General features: G+C 42.1%; 2 protein-coding genes across 3 annotated transcripts in view; one reads left to right on the top strand and one right to left on the bottom strand.

The window, feature by feature from the left end:
* Nucleotides 1–1,004: 1,004 nt before the first annotated feature.
* LOC108099197 lies at nucleotides 1,005–1,623 on the bottom strand. 2 transcript variants are annotated; one of them, XM_017202570.2, is made up of 3 exons: nucleotides 1,454–1,620; nucleotides 1,318–1,385; nucleotides 1,005–1,263 (listed from the first exon to the last, which is right to left on the bottom strand). In XM_017202570.2, exons 1-3 carry the CDS (start codon nucleotides 1,548–1,550, stop codon nucleotides 1,048–1,050), a joined length of 381 nt encoding a protein of 126 aa, XP_017058059.1. In that variant the 5' UTR covers nucleotides 1,551–1,620; the 3' UTR covers nucleotides 1,005–1,047. The 2 variants fall into 2 exon arrangements, with proteins under 2 accessions (XP_017058059.1, XP_017058060.1); XM_017202571.2 differs by having other exon boundaries at nucleotides 1,145–1,258; nucleotides 1,454–1,623.
* A 5,138-nt stretch (nucleotides 1,624–6,761) lies between these two features.
* LOC108099058 (dendritic arbor reduction protein 1) overlaps nucleotides 6,762–24,685 on the top strand; it is a 37,192-nt gene continuing 19,268 nt past the window's right edge. Inside the window, exon 1 of the mRNA XM_043207829.1 lies at nucleotides 6,762–7,586. Within this exon, the coding sequence (XP_043063764.1) occupies nucleotides 7,524–7,586 (63 nt within the window). The 5' untranslated portion in view covers nucleotides 6,762–7,523. The remainder of the gene's footprint in view (nucleotides 7,587–24,685) is intronic.

The raw sequence follows: 24,685 nt of genomic DNA, 5'->3' as shown, positions 1-24,685 counted from the left end.
TTTTCAATTGTGCATAAACAATTCAATAAATGTAAACAATAAAACGAAAATTAGAATACCTTTATCGAAAACCAAACTATTTTCAAGGTTTAAGGAGTGCATTTCATTTAAATAATTCAAGGAATTTACGCACTTGCTTTTACGATTGTTAAAGTATCAATTTATTGTTATTTTTTTCGCCATATAACAAATTCAAAGTGATTTGACGGCGCCAATTTATTGAATGGCCATATAAATTTGAATATTATTCAGATATTTATGGTTTATATTTATTGTCTTGACACCTAGCGGCACGATAACCTTGTTACATTTGCGTAAGTAGAGTTCTTCGAAAACTTTCCACGAACTGTCGCACGTCACAAGGTATTCCCCTGGTTCATCACAACGGCGGTCTCCTTTTAATACACAAATAAAGTCGGAAATTTGCATAGCTGTCTGGTCTGGTTTGGTTTGGCTTGGGTGTCTTCCTCAGGGCTCTTCCCCGACTTCCCTCACCACCCTCGAAACCCTCGACACCCCCGCCATTATCCTGGCGGATATTAAACATTAGCGCGTGCTGGACACGTCCTCGGCCACCCGACTCCTGCCACCAAAAATAATTAAGGTGAAAATTGCTGTCGACACGCAAACCCCCAACGACAAGGTGGCCGAGGTAAAAAGCCAAAACTGAAAATCCATTTCTGTATTTCTGTTTCGGCCGCGAGACTCTGAGAAATGACCAGAAGACCAGAAGACGAGAAGACGGGGGAAAAAGCAGCTGATAAACCGGACGATTTCGGATTCGGATTCGGATGACTAATGAAACCTATTAGCCCTGTGACAGATGAGTCGAACTCGCTGGGAGCTGTGACCGCGATGATGGATAAGCTCATTAGAGACAAAGGCCCGCGGATCAGTGCCGATCATTCGGTAGCGGCTCCTTCTACTCTTCTACTCTGACCCCGGATTAATTGAATTCCCCCGGTGGTCAGCCGCGTTTCCTCCTCATGAATTCAGGTGATAAGCGCGTTTTGACGTTTTTTTATCGGTCTATTGGAGTCGAATCAATCAAGTCAGCAGACTGAGTCCGTTCACGGCGTCTTTGGGCACTCGGAAATTCCACTGGCGCTTCAGGGGCTGCGGAATGCGCTGGTTGAGGAAGAAACTACGGCCGTAGTCTACGGGCTTCAGCCTCCTAGCATAGCCTTCCGGCAGACTGTCCACGAGGCAGTTGATCTGCAGGTACTCCGGGGAGTCCTCCTCCATGACTTTTTCTATGCTGCACTTTAGGGGGATTATTATCGGAATTAAGCCACAAAGCTAGGCAAACCATCTTACTCTGTCTGCCAAATGCACAAACTCGTCCTGCAGCTCCTGGGTTTCTTGGCGGAAGGAGGCCAGCATGGCTATTCGATCAAGGAAAACGCATGCAATAGCATATAGTAAATATAGTTATTGGTAACCCCAAACTTACGCTCCTTCTGGATTATTTGGTCTTCAACCAGGCTGAAGCCCACAAAGCTCACCACCACAAAGAGGAAAGTAAAGTAGCGCCGTAAAAGCGAACTCATTTTGGAATTTTGTTTGCCAAACTGGTGATAGGAATTTTGGTGCTGACGCACTGGAAATAGAAATCAAAGCTTCCCAGTTTAAAATCGATTTAAACGGCCTGCTAAAAGATAGAACCATGACAAGTGGGATTCTTATCGGGACGAAGAACCCCCATCAAACCATAAAGTAAGTTTAGGGCGAATTGGCGCTAACCAAATCAGAACCTTTCGGCTTTTGTTCAGCCGCTGTTAAACTTTTCCAATTGGCCATAAAAATCGACAGAAAATCGCTTGATGAAGAGCCCCATAAACCAGGCAAACAGATAACGCATTTTACAATCGTTCACAACTAAAAAGATAAACAACAGAAAGCCTTATATGGAAATTTAAGCAGAATTAGGGCTCTCCGAACAGTTTCATAATTTGCATGCCGCGTTCGAAGAAAAGTTCTCGTCATTGATAAACTTTTCCGATTCGCCATAAAAATCGATAGAAAAGCCTATGGAAATTTTCGGCTGCTCGATGTTTGCTTTCTGTGTCAGTGTCGAATATCGAATCGCATAATGTCTGAAGTCTGGCCGATGTCTGCTCCGTCTGACGTTGACTGTTGACTGGGGGACTGGTGACTGGTGCCTGGTGGGTTTCTGGGTTTGGCCAGATGGCTGTTACCTTTACGATTTAATTTCACACGAATTTATATTATTTCGGTGCAATTGTTTTGTGCGTCGTCGCATTTATGGTGTATCAGTTGTTTATGGTTTCTGGCCAAGGCGAAGAGATTTCACAACCCAAAGCGCGGGACTTGTTAGCCCAATTAATAATTACTATTATCCGTAGTCGGGGGATGCGGCTTAGTGTGGGAGGCCTTGGCTTTCTCTGCCTCTGCCCACAGCTCACACACTGGCTTAATTAATTGCCGCGTAAAATTAATTTCATTTCAATTGTGCAGTCGCATCATTAGCAGCTGGTGCCCCCCGAAAAGTTGCGACCCGAAACCTGCTGAGTAAGCAACGATATCGCTTGGAGTTGCCCCCATGCCATCGAGATCCCATCCGATCTCGAGTGCCATATCGTTTCTACTTCGCTTCGAGTGGGCTTGAAAGGTGATTAACGCGATCATAGAAATTATGAAGGAGGAGCTCCGCACTCCGCACTCCGCACTGGGGGCTCATCTTCCAACACCTGAAGTGGGACAGGGAATCGGGAACATTAAAATGCACTGCAAGAAAATAGCCACTTCATAGGAACAGGCATCAAGATATGTTAAATACTCAACAGCAGAACAAAGTTTTTATCCTTAGGTTCCTTAACAACCGATTTCGTACACCATCGATTATGACAGACAAGCCAAGATAATGAACTCAGAGAAACGTTGTGCGTAATTACCATCAATAACAATAAAAACGCTTTGCGAGCTCTGATGTGATTATCATCAATAAGAAAGGGATACATTTTGGAGAGCATATTGGGGCAGTATAACCAGTATAAAAGAGCTAATTTAGAGCAAACGTGTTTGTTTATTGTCGAGGAATAAAAATGGTTGAATAGACAAAGCGAAACGTTTCGTTTAACGATTTGTTTATTTATGATATAGGGTATTAGAAAACTTATTTCTACTTTTTTTCCGTGTACCACAGATCGTTAGATGCTTTGATCATGACTGTCTTTTTCCCCTTTTCTTTCTTTCTGCGCACGCGCTAAATGTCAAAAAAGAGCCCGTGGAGCTGAGGAGGAATCAGCCGCCTGCTGTTCACCTTCCCTCTCTACCCCTCTACCCTTCGCATTCGCCCTCGCCCTGCCACGCCCCCCGCCCCCAACCGAAAGCGTCACGCCCTCGGGCGGGCCGCCCACTCGGAACATGTCGAATCATTCATTCAACGAGTCCCAAAAGCTGCGAGGGCTGCGAGGTGTTGAAAGGCGCGAGGCGAGAACCGAATTACAAAATACGAGATCCGAAAGGCATTTTGTGTGCATTTGTAATTTGTGGAGCTGCACAGCACTGCGCTGTCATTATTTTCTGTAACATTTAGCGAAATCATTAATAATTGTTCCCCCGCCGCAGCAGCGACACAGATACGCACTTAAAATTGTCAGACGACGACGACAACGACTTCGGTGTTAACTTGATTAGCATTCGCATAAATTTCGCAGTTGCATCTTGCAACTCGGCAACTATTTGCAACATTTGCATAGAATGCGCATTTGGGCCCCCGATTATTCGGGCTAACTAACGTGCGAGTATCTCCGATCTGGCCGATTTGGTTGATCTGACGAGTTAGACGGAATTCGAGGTGGCCCTGCCCCCATTTCCCCTCCTGAGATTTCAATTACCCTCGCATTATGCAAACAAATAAATTCGAGAGATAAGCCAGAGCCGAAGAAATTATGAAAATATTTCCCAGAAATCGCGCAGACAAAACAAATTGCCGCGTAATCTCGGGTCTCTCTCCCCGAAAGAGGAAAATACCAACTCCAACTCCAACTCCAACTCCAGGTTGACAATACACGGCCCGAATAAATCGGAATCATTTGGGAACTTGTCCTTCTTTATCGGCAAGTGCCGCCAAGTGGAATCAATCAAGCGAGAACCATTTCCTCGGAGACTTCTCGTTGTTCTCTCGCTTTATTCCGATTCCGAAGCGTGACAATATTTTGGCCACAATTCAAACGAACTGATCTCGAGGGTCTCCGCCGGGCAATTAATCATGTCGAGCTGGCCGATAAGTTCTGCTCGGTCGAGTGCAGTGAATTTCGGGGGGAGTCCTGGATCCCCGATCCCCAGACTCATAACAGGTACCTCACCGAGAGCTACCCTTTCGGTTTGATCGTTGTGTGCGGTAAGAGATACAAACGGTGGCATCAATAAATCGGGGGATATCACTTTAAAATCAATAGCCTTACAAGGATAACAGCCTCCAATTTGAATATTTATGGTGGATTGCTCGAATCTCGACATAAAAGCGCCAAAATTGATACGTTACAGGTTTTCAGGAAGCGAACTCAGGGAACAATATGGCAAAGAGTGATGGTTATCGTTAAGGGAAGTAAGTAATTTAACTTGGGTTTTAAGATGTTAACTGACTAGAAAGAATCATAAATAAGGAAAAAGTCTCAATAACACAAACAAATTATTACAAAACTAGATTAAACCAACTTCCATTAAATGGGAATTATATTTACATAAAGCAGGAATATTAATAAAAAAAAGGTCTTCAAGGCTTTTGTATCCTATTGCCCACGCTTCTGAAGAATCGTTTGTTCTAATTAGGTCAAGCTAGTCTGCCCTACTTGCATATTTTAAGATAAATAAATTCGCCATTCCATAAATATGTTGTAAGCCCCATAATAGCGATATTTATATCCCCAGAGCGTGCATACTTCGCTCAGCTTTTCCGTTCTAGGCCAGAAGCGTTGTAAATTGGCTGGCATTTGTCAACCGGCGAACGGAGTCAAGTGCGGACTCGAACTCGGAAAGGTGGCTCTGGCGTATCTCACGGATACCAGCCGCAAGACAAGCAGCTCGGGAGCAAACAAAGCGGGCAAACAGACTCGAATGTATCTGCCAGTGTAGCCGAGCTTGTATCTGGAGACGTCTGCGGCGGCACTAATGGCAAATTTGCACGAAGTCAATAGCGCAAACGGGGGAACAGTCAATTATCAATAGCGTCGAATGTATCTGCGAGTGTGCCGGCGTACTGTAGATACTCTTGTAGCTCACTTGGTGTGCTGATGTTTTTGTTTTTCCACCTGCGTGTGGCGTTGTGTTTTCGCTTACTGCCACCGTTTACGCAAAAGTATCTCGCCCTCTCGCTCCAACCGAATCGCCCGTCCCGCTCGCTCGCTGTATCTTGTATCTCTCGCTCTCTGTCGAACGCCGATTGGCTGGTTTTCGAGTCTGCGCCGCTTTCCGGAGAGGCCACACCTCTGAAAACCCCCGACGAAGTCCGCGTTTGCGTGATATTCCAGATACTTTGGCCCCCATTTTCCCCCCGCCTGGAAAACATAAACTTGTGGCTCCCTAATGGCCAAAAAATGGGAAATAAAACCCGGAGAGGGATGAGGGAAAATGAAAATGGCTTTTATGTGTGGCGTGCGTTGGGGTAATTTTACGATTCAGGGAATTACACGGGGAACATTCGGTCCTCCTCCTCCTCCGCCGCCTTCCACGTAGAATATGTAGATACGGATAGCTTTTAATTGTCGCTTTATTGATTTCCCTCAAAGAAAGCACATAAGCTGACTTAATTTATGCTTTAATTCTATTTAATTATGTTTTTTACCATCCAAAACAGCGTGGGGTCTGACAAAGATTCGCGTGTTGTTTGGACAGTTTTTATTTATTTGCCCTAGGAACTATCTAAAATGTGTCAAACCTAATGAACGCTGCGGTAAAGCTGTTTTAAATGGGGGAGGCTTTTTGGGGATTGTGTTTTTGGTATGTCCTGTGATTTATTACTCCTACAAAAGCTACCTAGTATATACCGTGGAATATTAAACGTTAAGTAGTACTAAAAGTTTAATTCATACTTAAAACAGAAGTTAACAGTTTTCTTTTATGATATGATTCAAGTTGACTATGCTCCTTTCTTTGTTCATTAATTTTGCCTATACTGCAATTGTTTATTCGATCCAAAAATCTTGTTGTTGTTAAACATAAGTTAGCCAACTCTATATTATTTCTTAAAGGTTAAAGTTTCGCTTAAAAGGTTTTTTGGTAAAACTTTAGTAATTCTATTTAAAATACTTCAATGGTATTAGCTCTTTTGCAACTTTTAAATCTTCTTAGTGAATCTTCTTCGTTTCCTGAACCCCTTTTCTAGTTTTTCCGCATTTCCCTGAGATCTAGTCTACTTTTCACCCGTAACCACCTCCACCGCAGGTCGAATCTAAAATGGCGAACCCCAGTCGGCTCCCTCAATCCGAATCGATCGCGGCTCTTATACGCGTTCGGCTCCAATGAGATCAGCTGGCTGGCGCACCTGAGAGCGGGGTATAAGATCGGTGGATCACCTGGGCCGCGAGAGAGCGCAGAAAGAGAGGATTCCCGATCCAGGTGAGTCGAGTGTTTGGTGAGTGCTCACCAAAGGTGAGTGAGAGAGAGCAGACGAGAGAGCGGGCAGTGGAGGGTTAAGCGGCGGGGGTTAAGCGGTACGGCAACTGGCAACTGGAAACTGGCAACTGGCGACTGGCTTTCTGACTTTCGAGGCTCGTCTGCGCGAAACCCGCGCTCGTCCAATCAGTACGAACTCGGTTGCCGCCAGCGCAGTAACAACTTCGCCGACGAGCGCGTGAAAACCTGCAGCTTTCCTTTTGGGAAAACAAACAACAAATTGAAAATCAAATCCCGCAAGTGCCTTACCGTAATCTTTAGAATATCGCAACGAATTTACTGCCCATTAATACGCCGTATCGACAGGAACAAAAGATACAAAGTAACAGAGTAACAGAATACCAGATACACGACTCAAAACCAGATGCTCAACGAATGCGGAAGTGAGCGAAAGCCGGCGGCTTTTTAATAATTTTTGCAATTAACGCAAAGGATAAAAAATAAGTGTGCAAACAAAGGGAAACAAAGAGTGAGAGAAAGTGATCGAGTGCCTTCATTTGCATATCCTTGCAAATAAAATTATTTAAATAACAAAAGTAATTGAACAACCAGAAAACGTGCCGCAATGTCTGTTGTTCGCAGTGCCATGTCAAGCAGAAGTATTCAATAATAATAATCCCGAATCCGAATCCGAATTCGAATCTGAATCTGCATCTGAATCTGAATCCGAAAATTGATTAATCACTGTGCCTTGAACTGATCGTGACTCGTGAGTCAGAGCAGCGCCTTTTAATTGTCCGCAAATAATAAGTACGAAGCCCAGTCGCAAATTATCGGGTTAAATATTGGTAGAGTATCGGTAGAATCGGTGGAACCCCCTCCCCCACCAGGCGTTTCCCCTGGCCCCCACTCGAGCTGAGCTTCATGCGAAAAACGCCGCTTAAATGCATACGGATATCATAATTGGTGATCAGTTTGCCGCCAACAATAACTACTGGGTGATGCAGGTGAGATTTGTTTTTAAGAGAATATATGTTCTTCAATTAAAATAAAACTGCACAGAAGTGTTCAATACAATCCAACATACTTCAATAAGTTAATAAATCTTGGTTACAGTTAAGCCTTAGTTTAAAATGCAATACAATGTTCAATGATAAATTGAAATGCAAAATCTGGTCATGTTAAATTCTAAATATTTACAATATAAATTAATCAACCAGGACAAGTGAGCCCCTTTGCTTTCAAAAACCTAAAATGCCAGCCAATTAAATTGTAATCAATCCTTCATGTCAAACGAAATTAAAACAAAACCGTCGTAAGCCATTACGGCCCACAATTATAACAAAATGCGCTAATTAAACAGCTTTTATTGCAAATTAATTTTAGCCAAATTTGACAAACACAAGCGGGCACAAAACAAATACGATCGCCAAAAAACACCTTAAGCCCAACAACTTCCGCTTATCAAAATGCAAATCTTGAACAGACCAGATTTTTGCCGATTTTTGAGTACGAGTATAAATAAAACGCACGCGGCAATCGCAAATTACAATAACGCCGAAAACAAATTAGCTCGATTATCGATTGAGATGAGGAGTCTTGCTGCGAGGTTTATATGTGTTTTCGAGTTTGTTTTCACAAAGATTATCACCTTGAATTTCCTCAGGTGTTCCTTGGGTTCCTTCGCCGTTTTTATGTTTGTCAAAAGCGACAATCGATTTGTAAATCTCGTTATCACCTGCAGGAACTCTCGGCTCTTTAAGCCGTTTTCAAACACACGGTCGGTTAACTCTTTTGAACTTGTCCACACTTTTCACGCGCTCCTCGGGGAAACTGTGGCGATCCGATCCTCACTCCTTCCTTCGAAGTATCCCGTGTTTGCAGCCTGTTTTTCTCCGGTTTGTTTGCCTCAATTGTTTGACTCGCGCTTACTTGCGAAGCTCTGGGTAAATATTTGCGCACAACACTTTGCCAATGTGCCAAGTGTCCCCTCCGCGGACTCAACCCAGCCGACTGACGAGTGCGTTTCGTCAGGGTTCCTATATAGGAACTGTATATATATATACAGATAGCTATAGCCATTGCCGATCATCGACTGCCCGACATTGGGGGACATTCACAATTTGTTACCATGAAAATAAACGTATGAGTAATGTGGTTTTCTAGGGAACACAACTGTTTATCCTGTTTATTAATACCGCTGAATGTCAACAAAAGTTTGAAAGCTTAAAGGGAGAATAGTGTTCCCTTCACAATTTAGCCTTGGTTGGGAAAAAACTTCAACCTACTTCGAACCTAAAAATATTAAACTCCTTGCATCTATCTTCCCCATCACTTCTACATAGTTTTTTACAGGCAAACCTCTACCAGTCTTACGCCCATTGATAAGTATTCCCCCAGAAGTCTGCCTTACTCAACAAAGCTGCGGGTTAAGTGCTCTCGCCCTGGCACTCGTCAGAACACTTCCTTCCACAAGAAGATAAGGAGCCCTCAGATACATATAGAGTATGCACATACGAGTACGTATGAAGAAACCCGAGACATTGGCGATTCCGGGGAAAGAGTCGTAAAAGAGCTGGGTGTTCGACAAGTGTTGTTGCTTGTTCCGCCTGTCACCATCAATGGCTGCACTAATTAGGCATGTGTTGTCAAATATTTACAGACAGCCGCAAAAGTACAAAGCGCTGTTGGCCCCCTTGGCCCCTCGAAAGCCCCTCTTGCCCCACCAGATAGTGTCAAGTTTGGATGAGGGGGCGGGCTTCTTCCGTTTTCCACTGATTTGGCAGATACGGCTAGATATGGCAAGGTAATTCCCACGACTCACGGCGATTATGACGAAAAACTCTCGCATTTTATGGCTCAGAACGAAATTAGTTTACGATCGGTTACAGGGAATTAGCGAGTATATCTGGGCATCGGAAACATTCAGTGAATAATGGAACCAATCGAGCACGTAGGCACGCGGTTATAGCCCCGACTTTTGCAGCTCTGATTAATGGCCCTGAACCATTGTGCTTCAATCGCAAATAATTAAATATAGATAGAAATCAGATAACCCCAGTTCCATGGATCCAAAGGGGGTGAGACTATTGCATACTGTTTATGCAAATCGTATTAGTAGACCAAACGAAACTTGCAGCCTTCTCAGTGATTTGTCAGTAAAATAATTGTCCAATAATAGAAATAAATGCATATACGTAGCCTATCTGGATCCATAGAAAATATTTGCATTCGCAATTCGCAATCAGACAAAGGCGGCCGCCTTCAAAGAATCCGAATCGGTGCTGAAATTCAACAAGAATTACAACCCGATACAATTACTCCGCCGTCTGCTCATCTGAGCCATAAAAAATCGTGGCAAATTAGATAGAAAACGGCCAAATAATGGGGCGATAAGATAATGATGTCCCGGCAGACTTTCCATTTCGAAATGAGTTCAAGATTGGATCGATCCCCCGAACAAAACACCGATTGCCAATTACACACCGCCCAGACAATGGCAGTTAAATAATAACTGGAGTAAGCCATGGAAACAGTTGGCCAAAATCTCATTAAGACCCAGTGGGATATCGCCCATCGATCGATCGGTTCCTATGCAAATCCCGCCAGTAATTTCGGTTTCCTCCATCACAATGCCAAGTTTTTAGTTTCTAGTCTTTGCCTTATTTCGCTTTTGCCAATTCATGCAAATGAAAACGAAACTGGCACACAAAACTTGCGCCAAAAATGGCACAAAAAGTTGCGGAAAAAATATCATTTATCTGCAGCCAGTTTTGATTGATTCGCCGCCTCACCAACTTGGAGGTCAATCGGGCCACGCGAATCAATCACTCTCAATCCATTGGCTGCACACAGAACATTTCGGAATTAAGGTTCTATTAAATTTAGTCAGTGATCTACATTGCACAAATCACGAAAATCATGTTATAATTATATATTTATTATTTTCTAAGGCTGTAAATTCAAGGATACTAATCATATTTATTAAAATACATATGAAACAATAAAGAGGGAATGTCAGAATCAATAAATCAGACTATCCATCAATCTTTGCCTGATATTTTTTAAAAGCTTTTCAATAGAATCATCGCTATTGATTCAATCAAATCAAAACCCTCTTCCCTTTTTTGTACCCCAATTTTATGGCACGTGATTGAACATTTATTGCCGAAAGCAAACCCTTCGGCCGACTAATTTCAACATATTTTCGAGTCAGCGGAAAGTATCACCTTTAATTTTTGATAGATTGGCCAGCCTTAGGCCCAAAAAAACATGCTTGCTTTCGGCGAATTATTGCGGAAACTAGTTTGCCCGAAAATAAAAAAAAAGGCTTTTTATGCTCACAGAGGTGCTAAAACCCCCGCAACATTGAAGCGCGATTCGTTCCGAGTTTGATGGGATCAAAAGCTCAGCGGATGACAGCGAATGGAATGAAATAAATTTTATTTAAAGCTTGGATGCCGCATTAAGATCAATTATTTGATTATGAAACAAAATCTGCGTGAAATCTTCAAATAGCTTGACCCAAGCCGATGTCAAATGGCGACGCTGTAAATTTCAATTTCAGACTCGAATCCATTTCGGCAACGAGGTGAGAAAAAAAACACATTTGATCGGGGTGCGATGATAAAGCCATCATCGGATGGTCTCGATCTCGATTCCGATCAGTCGTAAAGCCACAACAAAGGTTCAAACAAACCAGCCCGCCGCCTCGAAGCCGAATTGCAAATTCAAACTGAAATTGAAATCGAAATCGCAGCACATTTCGTAAGGTACTGTTATATATATAGTATAGCATAATACAATCCGTGGACCGATGGGAGATATCCGCAGCTGAACATGCGCCGAAAATTCACATTATTTGCTTACTTAACTTTTATCACCCAGCCGAGATTTCAGTGATCGATCGATCGATCGCTAATTGCCAGAGCACAGAAAGGTACCCGAAATGAGTGTAGGTCGAATGGAGGCGCCAGGTACGAGGGCCCAGCATTGAGATCTCCTCTGGGCAATTGACCCACTAATAGGCCCTGTCAACAAACGCCTTTTGGCCATTGAACTTCGACTGCCCCTCGAGTTTCCTGAAAAACACAAATTAATTGCCCGCAAATCCTGTTCGGCCGATCGGCATTTATTCAACAGTTTTCGATTCAAATTTTTATTGATTCCCCACAATCTACATGTTGCGCATGCGCCAGTTCTCTATGGGCCAAGAGCCCCTCGATATGGCTGAGTGCTCTTCCAGCTCTGATCGGAAATTGGTTTTGTAGGCCCAGGGTTTCAGGGCACTTCCTGTGCCCATTGCATTTACGAGCATTCATAGCTTCACTGGCCACCCCAATATATCCGAATTTTATGATTGCCTAGCGTGAAATTGTGAGAATATTTCCCGAACGACGCGTCATCGACATCAATTAATGTTTTATTATGCGTTTCTGTTTGTCCTTCGCGAAGGTTAGCCGCGGATATTTAATATCCCGGCGATATGCAATAGCTGTGCGAATGGTTTTATGCAAATGAGCGAGCGGGGATGGAAAATTCTTTAAAGGGACGCGGGAGAAGCGTTAAAATGTGGTGGAAAAATGCTGTTTTTGGTGGTCTTATGAGCATAATGTCTTGGGAAAAACACCTTTTGGGAAAAAGAGGAGATGAAATAAGATCATGTTCAGAAACAACTTATTTAAAAATGTAAAACATCGTATTTACCATTTAGGAAAACAACGTGAATATTCTACAAACTCTGTTTTAGCGTTAACAGATATATAGAAACCGATGGCCCATATAGACTCAATTAAATCCGCTCACAAACAGCGATCGCTAGAAGCCACTAAACCAAATCGCTTTCAATAGCAAAATGGCGCGCTAGACGGGAACAGTAAATAGCGACAACAATAACCATATCAATATCAGTCAGTTTCGAGTGACTTGTCATTAGAATAAATAAACTTATATATAGGCAAAGGCAAATAAGAGCCGCATTTAAAGGCAGCCAATAATGAAAATAGATACACACACCAGCGGACAGCACAATCGATAGCTAATAGTCAACAACATCAGTCAGCCAGGCAGATATGTAAAGTAAAATAAACTAAGAAATAATAGTCGAGAGCCGGGGAAAAAAACTGTCGCAAATTGCGGTCATTCGTCATGCGCACATGAGCAGAACGACGGCGGCAGCAGCAGCAACAACACAGCAGCAGCAGCAGCAACATCGACGGCACAGCAGCAACAACAAAAACACGGCAGCAACTATATGGCAAAGCGCTCGGCAAATGGCGTCGCGGCAGTGGAGGGGTGGGTGGGTTTTGAGCGGGGGTCCCACCGCCCAGGGGGGTGGGGCTAGGGCGGTACATCCAACAAGTGCGAGGGAGACAGAGAGCACTCAGCGATGGACTTCAGCAGCAGCGTTTAGCGGCTTTTGTTTCTATTATTACCGAAGACTGAACAAAAAAAATGCTTGCTTTTTTTATTTTTTTACCCTACACGCATAAATATGAGCATGGCTTAATGCTAAGCGAGCAGGGGCGTAAGTCTAAATTTTTAATAGAAATAAATTTAAATTTAAATTGAAACCACTACTTAGAATAATACAAAATTGATCGCAGTTAAAAATGGCGCAAGGATTTTAAATTGCCTTACCATTTATTAATTGAAAAATAAAACTCATTGCTTCATGATAGCAACATTAATACCAATTATATACTTGTCGGCACTTATTTAATTGCATGCTTTAAGGGGTTATATACCTTTTTTTTTTTCAAAAAAAACGAAAAAATTTTTTTAGCTGAATCCTAAAGTATATCCCCTAGAGTACATTTTCCCAAATTTTTGAAGAGATCCGAATAATAGTTCGATAGGAAAACAGCGTTTTGAGGCGCGGTTCGTCACTCTTTGTAACGCAACGTAAAACTATGAATGCGATTATCTCAAAGTCGTTTTTTTCCAAAAGTGCCTTTGCTGTGACCGCGATTGCACAAGAACTATTTGATCGATCTTCTTCAATTTTTTTTTAAAACATTCGTAATGATTGTGCTGAGTTCGTCATTGAATCAGTTTTTATGCGGCAATTTCGATTTTGCAGATAAGAAATTTTTAATAAAATTTTTAGAGCTCGAAAAATCAATTTTTTTAAAAAATTGTTACTGTATGCAGAAAAAACCAAATATTCTTGAAGTAATTCAATGACGAACTAGAAATAATACTAAACTAATAAAAATTTTTTGGTTTATTGATTTTAGTTGACCCGCTGGACTTCCATCGTGGTCACCGCAAGCCGCTATAACAAAAAAAGGGTTATGAGAGAATTGCCATAACTTCGAAAGTTATTTATATTTTTTTAAGAACAAACGTTTGTTGTGTCTATAAAAACATGTACTATCAATAAATAATAACCTCAGTATCATAAAATAATTGCTACACACCTGAAAAAAAATCCAAAGTTCCCTCATTTTTTTCGCTCAAAAAGGTATATAACCCCTTAAAATGGAATAATTTTAATTATATACTTGTAAACAGATTGCCCCCTTTCCCCACCTCTGACTTTACTCTCCCAGCTTTTGCTGCTGTTTTTCTCTTTGTTTTGTTTCAAGCTATGAAATGTGTTTTGATTTGCTGCGCTTGCGAAGCTTTAGCTATTTCTCTGCCGACTTTTGGTTGGGTGTTAAGTGTCGTTGGAGGGGGAGGGGTGCTCGAAAGGGGGGTGGGTGGCAGTCAGTGGCAACCGGGTGGGGGAGGGGGAGGGAGAAGGGGGCTATCTCAACATGGCGACGTTGACTTTTGCTGCTTAATGGTGCTTAACAGCCGTCGAGCGGAGCGGACTGAAAAGCTAAACAACTGAGCGACTGCGTGACACTGCGCATGTACCGCTGAACGGTAGAAATATATATAATCGGTATACATATTCCTAAGGGGACTGTACATAGGAAGACAGTTGCACCGGATCCGTTAGAACTGGAATGGAAAATGTCGATTAGTCCGGTCGCCATTTTGGCCAAGCGATTAAAAACGTAGCTAAAAGCGTACAGAGTTTGAAAACCCAAGGCTAAGAAAACAAGAAAAGCTAAAAAATTATTGCAAATAATAGTTAGTTAATAGATATTTTCAGAAAGCTATTCTTTGCTTTACCTTTTTTATTGGTAAACATTAACTTTTTAATGAATTTCAAACTCTTCACATTTTAACTCTTTACTTATTTCCTAAACTCCAGCCACATAACCATTCCCATATCAATTTCATTCAGCAATTTGTCGACCATTAGTCTCCCCCAAAAAAACTTCAATCCTCAACTCCAGCGGAGTATCTTTTCCCACCTTTCCCTCCCAGACGAAAATATTGGTCCATTGTTTGGTCTTCGACCGTTGTTATGATGGCTATTAACGCTATTATTATGAAAATTTTCAGCATCATTGATTTTTGTTACCGATTTTCTAATTTAACCAAATTATTGTTTATTCCCTCGTCGTCTGCGCGTTGATTTATTTCATTTTGCCCCTCTGACTTTTATCTTTTTTGGGAGTTTTGTTTCAACTCTTTGTCCGAGTCTCACCCACCTGTCCCCCCTTTCGCCCCCTTGCCCAATAACTTCTGCCGGCCATGTCCATTTGGGATTCGTGTTTTCTGTTAACTGGTTGCGTAAATATCGCTTGGCCTCAATGAAATGCCTCCACACACTCACACTCCGATTAGCAGGCTCATAGATACAAAGACTTTTTCCTCAATGAAATGCCGAAAATTAGCATAATCTGCGCCTGCCTTTCTCGCTGGGCTTACACTGTGCTACAAGGCATTTATTAACTGGGTTTTTCCTTTGTTAATGCATTTTTGTTGATATATAAAGATCTAACTGAAATAAACTTTTGGGAGTTACTAAAACCGATCGATCTACCACAAAGAATAGTTAACTCATTCTTGTTTATTAATTCGTAGCAAATGTATTTAGATGGTTGTTCCCTGTAGTACAGTGTTCCCAGAAAGGCGGCACACGCAGAGGAAAAATAAAAGCGAAACCTGTTCGCTTTTTAAACGAAAATCTTGTCGGACATGATGTTCCCCGCGAGTAAAGTGAATACGAATGCGAGAGATTGGAGGGGGCTCTCCATGGGCTGCTGCGGTTATTTGTTTGTTGGTGTCAAAGCTGTCACATATTTTACGAGGCAGAAGCAGAGGCAGAGGTGGAGGAAGGGGTTCAGGGGTCACCACACGCATCCAGGCCCCAGCCCCCCAGCTCGGCAACCCCCGAAAGCCGAAAAGAAAAACCACTGCACATGCATTTTAATTTCCCAGTTGTGGGTAATTGCTTGGCCCGTCCCCTTGGGCCATCATGCCGCATTTGTCTCAGGCGAGAGAGCTATGATTTCTTACCAGCCGATTCTGCGAGTCGTGATTGCATTTGGCAGTTGCCAGGGGACGGGGCTATAATGTCCAGCTAAGCTCCAGCTCCAGCTCCAGACATATGTTAGCCTTATAATTTATGCCCCCGTATTCAGTACGATTTTTGTTTATTAATTGTGCAAGCGATCGTCAAAATATTTATGCCTCCGGGCAGTCTAAACAGTCTCACTAAAGTTTATTTGTTTTTAAACTACCACCAACCACACTCTCCACATCCCGCACTTTTTGCTCTCAACGATTTATTTAATTACATAGAACGCGGATTGCCCAAGGTTGCCGATAATTTATATGTCACTGTTAAATTAAATGCATTTAACACGAGAATTAAGCAAATAAACAGCAGACTCGAATAATTGGGAAGCGAATTTCTTGTTTTGTTTATATTCCTCCGTTGCTTAATTAAACTCATTTGGGGGGATCGTTAAAGTAAATCAAATCGGAGGCGGGATGCTGTAAGGGGTAATAAGTGAAATTAGCTAAATGAGCCATAAACAAAGCTCGGCGAGTACGGTTGTAAATTATAAATCTCTACCGAAAATGAAAGTAAATTCCGGGAGATCAGAAGATCAGAAGGCGAGATTGAAGGTTAATCAACATTAAAGTTGAAATTGGTTATATAAGGAAAAGGGAATTCAAATTTGAAGACATAACTCTTATTAAAAATCAAATAGATTACATTATTGGTTTCGCTACTGCCTAAATCATTTTCCCACTCCTCAAATCTTGTCATATTTCCACTCAACAGCCAGCGACTAACCGCAGTCTATCTCACCTAATTAAATGTCGCAAAATAAATGCTTAATTGGACAGATAGACTGCTGAATGAGCAACTGATATGGCCGATTTACCGGATGGGGTAACCGATCCAAACAGAAGTCGAGAAATGTTAAACCTGTGATGTCTGCTGGCATTTTAACTTGCCACACAATCTGCATATGCAACTGCCAATTCGGCACAAAATGCGGCTGATATTTGAACGGCAGTCAGACGAAATAGATATGTGCCAAAAGATTTTGACAGGCCAACTATCAATTCATATCGTTAATGTGGCAAACTTCTCCCAGCCGCAAAACTAATTGAAATGTCGATAAGGCAAACGTTTTGACAACTTGACAGCTGCCTAAAAACCGAATCGAAACATTCGGCCAAGGCAGCCACAGTACAGCATAGTAGAGCCAAAGAGCCCAACTGGAAATGTCACTTCGAAGAAGTTACTGCCTGGCCCACATTGCGTATACGCGGCGTTGACTCATTGTCTTCTAAGCAGTCGCATGTGCCGCAATTCGACCCAGTTTTCCACAGCCACAATAAGAACCCGTGACTCATTGCGAACTCCAGTTTTGGATGGCCCAGCTGCCTGGGCTCCTTTGAAGCATTTGCGAAATTTATGCGCACAATATGCGAAATTTATTGTAATGACAATCGCTTAGTGCATAATTCGCCGCCCGCCCCCTTTTGCCGGTGGTTTTATTTCTTTCTGAGCAGGAAGCGGGCAATCATTGTGGCTCGTTTTGTCGCTTTTCGCCCGGCTTTTGGGTTTTATTTTTTGGATGCAGCTGCTCCAATTGACGCCCACCTGCACAAAACGATCATCTGACGTCAAAGTGGGCTGAGATGTGCATAAATCAACGTGAGAATTAAGTGTCCGAGCTGTTACATTGCGAATAAAAGTCTTGTTGGGGTTTCGCTTTACTGAAGCCTGTACTTACATCATCATATTAAGTTAAGATCATGTTTGTTCCACTGGTTTCACCAGTTACTGCTGGGCTCACAAAGGCCAAAATCAGCATCCAGATATGAAATCCTTCATTACGCAGGTGCCGGCTCGGTTTTTCAGTCTCAGCTTCTCATTTTCATTGAACAATGTGCATCATTAACGCAAAATGCCCGTTGCTGCTGCCTTTTTGCAACTCGTTAACAAAAGCGCAAATATTTTAAGCTTAAGTTTTGTTTTTATGTTGTTTTGTTTCCTTTTTTTGGTTTTGTTATTTTCGCAAATATTCCAGCGAGTCTTAATGATGTGCGATTCAGATTCGCTGACGGGTGTAGGAGATCGGCAAATGTGTATTAAGTTTATTTTTGTGGTCGTGCCAAATGAGGAAGTTGAAATGTTTTAGCAAGTGAAATACCCCCAAAAGCCCCTTCGAATCCCCTCGGAAATCATCTGGGACTCACGTGCGACTGACTTTTGTGGGCTGGTCTGTTGGCCATTTTTGGGCAAACTCTTTTTGCTTTTTGGGTCTTGCATTGATTAACGCATTTCTTTGGCTGTCCGGCATTGTGTTTTTGTTGTGGTTTCCATTGTCGTGGCTTCTGTTTTCTGTTTTTCTGGTGGAGCTGCCGCTCTGGCAAGTGATTTATGCCGCCGTTGGGGAACTGCAACTGACACATTGCGGAGACACATTTGTAGCTAATAAGTTTAGTGGCATAATGAATGACGTTTGAAAAGGTCTATTGAATCGCCAATTGAGAATATATAGTTTATATGGCCGGCGGATTGCGACATGTGGCAGCTTTTCGAATGAATCACGCCAATAAAATCTGGGTCAGAAGGAGCAGAGTTTGGCATGCTTAGCGGGAGATTGAGAAATGGGAAATTTAAGTGGCCCAGAAGTAAAAGAAGTTTAAGCATGATCAAAAAATATACAACTTAGGTGTAAGCAAATGTTTATATTAGTGTAGATTGTTAAAAAAGGAGGACCTTTTATATTCACTTCTGCTTTCCTGAAAGCTTTTTTTAGAATTAATTCGTTAATGCTTACTGAAGCAGTAAAACGCAAGCTTTAATAAGCAGCGTCATTCCGAAACTCATATTAAGTTCACATAAAAATTATCCAATCAAAAGAATAATTTATCTGTGCCTTTAATTACCAATTGATTCTCTTTATTACTCCTAATATAAAAAAGCCATAATTGATCCAATAAGCTTCATCGGGATTTTATTATGCATTTTGTATAATGGTAATCAATAATTAATTGTTTTTTGTTGAATTAACCTCATTAACTTTTTTTAACCTTTCTCATGCTATAAGTTAATTTAAGTTGATTTTTTCATCTTACCTTCGTTTCGCACTAAGCACTTTAAAAGCGGAAAAACATACGATGTCGGACATTGCGAGTTAATTTTTTTAAAGAGGCGCACGCGTCGTTCGCAGCACACGCCAATGCCAGCGAAAAGTGCGCACACCTTCGCAAAAGGTGTTAAAAGGCCGGCTCTAAAGGGCAGAACACCAGCCAAAGGACGGGGGTGCCAGGGGTTAAGGTGGTTAATAACCCGAGCGCTAATGAAAGAGACACTGACGGCGAATGACGTCAAAGTTGAAGAGCAGAGGGTGTCAGTGCCGCAAACGAACTCAACGGAGGGTTGAGGTCTCGCCGGATCCTTAAAACGATATGGGGGCGAGCTAAGTTAAATTTATGATGATGATCTCAAGTTTGATCGCAGCTGATGAATGAGCCGCAGTTATTTGCAGCTGCCCCTATTAAAGATGACCAGCAACATTTGATTTTTTTAATGGACTTTTGAGAAATCGAAAATGGAGGGGGACAGCGCAAGATAAACGCTTCATGCTTTTCTTTTAACACCTTTTCGAGAGATTTGTGCTGTACTGCGCTGTTTGCCCAGCCACTTAGCGCCTCTTTTACGATTAGAAAAAGCCGGAGAAAATAAGGCGGTTCGGGAAGCGGGTGAAGACCTCATTTAATTATGTAAACGACACGAGCGTGGCTTGAGTAGAAGATACGAGACCCATTTATGTCAAATTGACACCTTGTGGGTTCCCCCCAGTTTCTCCATGTCTTTCGTACACAGAGGGAAAATATTACCGTCTTTCTAAATGTATTTTCATACTAAAGAAAAAGTACTGCTTAAATAATGTGTATATACTACACTTTGAAGCTGTTTACTTATCTAAAACGTAGGATCATCTATTGATTACTTCTTATTTAAAAACAAATCCCTTTCTTCCGGTGTACCGAAACTCTTCTGGTTTCCAAAATTCCACTTCGCCTCCCCTCCCTTCGCTCATTCGTTTTCCCCAGCCTAATACACTTTAAATATTTATGAGCCCGTCTTGCGCTCTTTTACCTAATTGATGAGCTCGCCTCAGATAAAGGTGTTAAAGTTGGACCGGCCTTCGGTGGACTGAACAGATTTTCCCTACTTCTCGAGTCGCGGCCGTAGTTTTCTGTTTGCTTTCGCAGGTGCCAAAGCAAAGCGAAGGAGACGCGTCCAGCTGTGCCGACAAATTGTGGCCGGCGACAAGCAAATAAACAGAATCAAAACCCGCAGAGTTCCCCCTCCCGCGATTTGCTCGCGTGTAAATGATTCTCGCCGGGGAATGTCCATGTAAAGAGTTCCGAGTGGCAAGGAGGCGGCGTGCCACAGGTATCGCCGAGTAACGTGTGGTAGCAGGTAGCGTTTGGCTTGTCAATACCTACACGCCTGCCTGCGGACCCAAAGCCAATGCGGCATGCCACGGGCAGGGAGCCTAGACATCACAAAAAGGGGGCACAAACATACACTTGAGTCGCATTCTAGTGCATAACTAGAAATATTACTTAGAATTCAAAACAAACTAAACGAATCTTAAGTGGAAATATTAAAGCAATTAAGGGCTTAATATAAATGCATCCTTTAATTTTCCAATCCCCCTGTGTTTGCTAGTAAATACACCCAACAAATGTATTTAAATTTGTGGGCTTTAATCCCACAGGGCACTATCCATTCGATATTCGATGCAAATCCATCGAGCAGCCAGTGAAAAGTCTCCTCAAAGCGAATGCAAATCTCCCCGCGAACCACAAATGGACACAAAATTCAATTCCCAGAAATTGACTGCAAATCGCGCGGAGGAGACACACAATCCTCAGGTCCCCTGGTGACATTTAAGTCTGCCCGAAAAGAGGAAAAGCGGGAAAGCCAGGGAGTTGGCCATTTCGCAACCGAACGAAACGATGCAAAACGCATGTCGAGCATGGGCTGCACTTGTCGCTGGCCTCCGAGGAAAAGAGCGATCCAACTACTGTTCCAAATTTGATTTGCCATGCTGATTTGGCCGGCGGAAAATGCGGAAAAACATAGTTGGCATAGTTTCCCTCCCCTCGCTACCTCTCGCTACTTTTCTCGTTGGCCAAGATTTATGTGCGGTTGGTCCAATAAAATAATTGCCAGCGATTTTTTATGCAAATCGCTTTTCGCTCCTTGCCTGAGTCATGGCCAAAACAATCCGTCTATATGCATATATGCTGAACTAAGCTATTTTTACGATCTTCTGGATTTGAGCTGGGTTTTATAGTTGAGCGTTTAGTTTTTATGGCGCCCGGCGATTGGGGTTACTTATCGAGATCCGTGGGCTTTGAAGAGGGTCAGCCCTGGGGACTTGACATTGATTTCGACAACAAAAAACGAAAGACTCTGGCAACGAACTTGCTCTCGCCTCTCGCCGCCGAGCGAAAGACTCAGGCAGCGAACTTGTTCTGGTGTCAAGTCTATTGCTTCCTGCCTTAATGGAAACTTTCACTAGCGGGCGATAATAAACATTAGCCGTCATTTCATTAAACAAATTTCAGGAAATATGTTTTTTACACTCGTATCTCTCTTTTTGCACTCAATTGAAGTTCGGCCCTGGGGCGCGATTGGCAATTGGTTTGGCGAACAATACGCCATCGATTATTTAACGATTATATGGTGCTATAGCATTTCTACCATTGCTTTCTTGCCTTTCTTTCTTTTTCTCTATTTTTCTGGCTCTTTGTCTTGGCCTAGCAATTACTGCTGGCCGGCACTGAAGGCCGCTTCTGCTTATCCGCCGCGAATCTGACTTGGCTCTGAGCAGTCTTTTGTTGGCCTTATCACAAAAGCCCGGCTCGCATTGTTTTTGGCATCGACAGTGGGTGTGTGGGGGAATTACTCGCACAGTTTGGATGATGAACTGATATTCGGCACGTGCCGTTAATGAAGTCGGGCAATCGGTTTAGAAAGCCATCTCTTGTAAAGACTACGATATTTTGGATGTTTTCGGGAATTACAGCACCAATTAGATCGCTATCGGCTGCGCCTTTGTGTGGGCCCTCTTGACTTGGCTTTTTATAACCCCATTCTGGCTGAACCATTTAGGCATTTAATTTATCGCTTCCCGCAGTTCAAATGCTTTTGTTATTGATATGATTTGGACCCATTTCTTACGAGTTTTATGGAGCGACATTTATGAGCGACTTTATGCGCAGCTGTCGCAGCCGTCGAGATCGAACGCAAAATGGCCAATTTTATGGATCAATATGGAGTCGGGCTAAGAAAATGCCTCGCATTAACAGAGGTAAAATATCAAATAAACAGTTGGCAATTTGACATCTTTTTTATATAGTTATTTTTGGCATATTGATGGTCGTTAATAGATAGAGGCAAATTGAAAAGAAATGTCAGCCGCTCGGAATGGTGAGCAACGGGGATCGCGGAGACGGCTCTTTAAAATGCAAAGCGGCTGCCGAAGTTGGTAGAAGACAAAAAAACAATAAAAGTAACAACGAATATAATGGAACATAAAATTTATTAATTTTTATGGGCTTTACTTCTCGGAGAGTATTTGTTTGCTTCCCCGTTTGTTTCCATTTCTCACAGCAAGTGCCAAATTTGGTCTGAGGTTCTTGACCACAAACACGCACGTGCAACTGGTTTCACTGTATTCGTGGCCAAGACATGTGTGTGTGTGTGAGTGCGTGTGTATGCGTGCGTATCCGAGTGCCAGTGCTTTATTTTGCATATTTTGTTCGATTTTAAATGAAGTCACGTTGCACTCGTAAAGTTGATATTTATGTTTGTCATTATTTTTTATGCTTTCTGCTTGTTTTTCATATAAATATTGCCTCTTTGTGTCTTGTTTTGGTGGCCCCACTACATGTGTTGCTACAGCAATGTCTTGTTTTCCGTGGCGGTGGCGTTAAACAATAGTTAACAACTTTATTTGTGCACTTAACGCTCTTGGCCATTAAGAGGCAGCCTTTGAGCAGCCAACTCCTCACGTTTCGGCTGCCATTCACCCAAGAAATGCCAAAGCAGCATGCAGTTGCAGAGGCAGTTGCACTAGCAGTTGCAGTTGCACTTATAGTGTTGCAGTGTTGCAGGTTGCTGCTTGATGGCTGCATCTGCGGCAGAAGCCGCCACCAGTCATCGCCGTCGCCCGTCAGTCCACATAAAAGTCAGAGATGGCTATGAAAAATCACCAAAACGAATCGCTAAACAGCCGCAAAATGCACTCGAAACGGGGCATGCCGAATTCGAGACGCGGAATATGAGAAAATCCACTCAAATTATCCGAGTGTTGCCGGTGAAACCGAGGCTTTTGTTTGCCTTTGAGAGCGCCGACAGGTGGAATTGCAGGGAAAGTGGCACGAGAGGTGTTGCCATAGCAATAAAGTAACTAATTTATTTGATAGCTTATATATATGGTATGGTCAGTGAAAGAACGTCCGAATAAACACGTCTTTCTTTGTTGAGTTGATATTTCAAACTGATTTTATTTAAGAATATGTTCTACTTAAATAGCTAACATGAGATTTACAACTATTCTTATCTTTAAGGGCGATAGAGGAGATAGCAATTACTCCGATCGCACTTATCCCTAAACATGTGGTGACCACTCGCAGGGGGTCATTTTACAACCTTTTTATCTCGTTGTTTTAGGTATGCACACATGTGATGCATTTGGTGCGGCTACAATTCCGCTACCTAAATATACATTTGTATATATGCGTGTTCATGTTTGAACATACTGCCAAAGGCCGGCAAGAATGATATATTTTTAATATATGAATAGTTATGATTTAACGATTTAGTGGACTGTAATTATTTATTCAATTTTATTTTTTTAACTCAAATCTTGCTCTTTTTGTGCATATATATTTTTCAGCTTAGACATGTAATTCTCTTATAGCTTAACTCTAACATTGGTTTGATTTATTCTTTCTTAAATAATAAAATACTTCGTGTTCTGATGAACATTCTGCCAAAGGCCCGGCAAGCTTTACAATTATTTTTGACAATTGTGCAAACAACGGTTTAGTGGACTGTAAATTTATTATTTTTCAATACATTTTTTTTTTTTTTAACTTAACTATTTTACTTTAAATTCCTTGCAACGGGCCTGCGAAAGTTATGGCTTGTAATCTTTGCCTAACAAAACATTTTTTCACAAGGTATATTATAAAAATTCCCAAAACTATTAATGACAATATAAGACCAGCATGTCCGGAAATATGATGGAAATGTAAATCCTTTAATTGTGGATGGTTTTCTTTAAGCTCTTTAATTTCTTTCTTTAATTTATCAATTTCAATTGTGTGATTTAATGGCGTTAACTTTAACGGATCCCACATTATTTTCGGAACTTCACTAACCTCTCCTATGTATGGTGTTGACAGTGTCTCTTCACTTTCCGATTGAATATTATGATGGGCTATAAACATTTTTTCATCCGTTCTTGCTGTACAATACGGTGCAATACTTAAAATCCCTTGCTCAGGCAGTTCAGACAACTCCATTTGAGACCCAGAACATTTTACTCTTATTTTAGTACCTATCGGAACCTTAAACAACCAACTACTTTTCTTTTCCAACTCTACCCAGTAACTTGTGGCATCCACTACTGTTTTGTATACACAATTCGAAGCTCTATTTGGTTTTAACGGCTGAACTTCACATGCGTTGTCATTCGCGGAG

The sequence above is a fragment of the Drosophila ficusphila genome, unplaced genomic scaffold, assembly GCF_018152265.1.
Source record: "Drosophila ficusphila isolate 14025-0441.05 unplaced genomic scaffold, ASM1815226v1 contig_286, whole genome shotgun sequence".
In the NCBI taxonomy this organism is placed as follows: domain Eukaryota; kingdom Metazoa; phylum Arthropoda; class Insecta; order Diptera; family Drosophilidae; genus Drosophila; species Drosophila ficusphila.
The sequence above is the reverse complement of the archived record's forward strand: the minus strand, read 5'-3'. Positions and strand labels throughout refer to the sequence as shown.

Bases quoted from the DNA above. Each gene is read 5' to 3' on its own strand.
- LOC108099197 (XM_017202570.2), bottom strand. From the start codon at position 1,550: ATGAGTTCGCTTTTACGGCGCTACTTTACTTTCCTCTTTGTGGTGGTG. The intron at 1,386-1,453 runs GTAAGTTTGGGG...TTGATCGAATAG, and splicing joins CCAAATAATCCAGAAGGAGC to CCATGCTGGCCTCCTTCCGC. The intron at 1,264-1,317 runs GTAAGATGGTTT...ATCCCCCTAAAG, and splicing joins TTGTGCATTTGGCAGACAGA to TGCAGCATAGAAAAAGTCAT.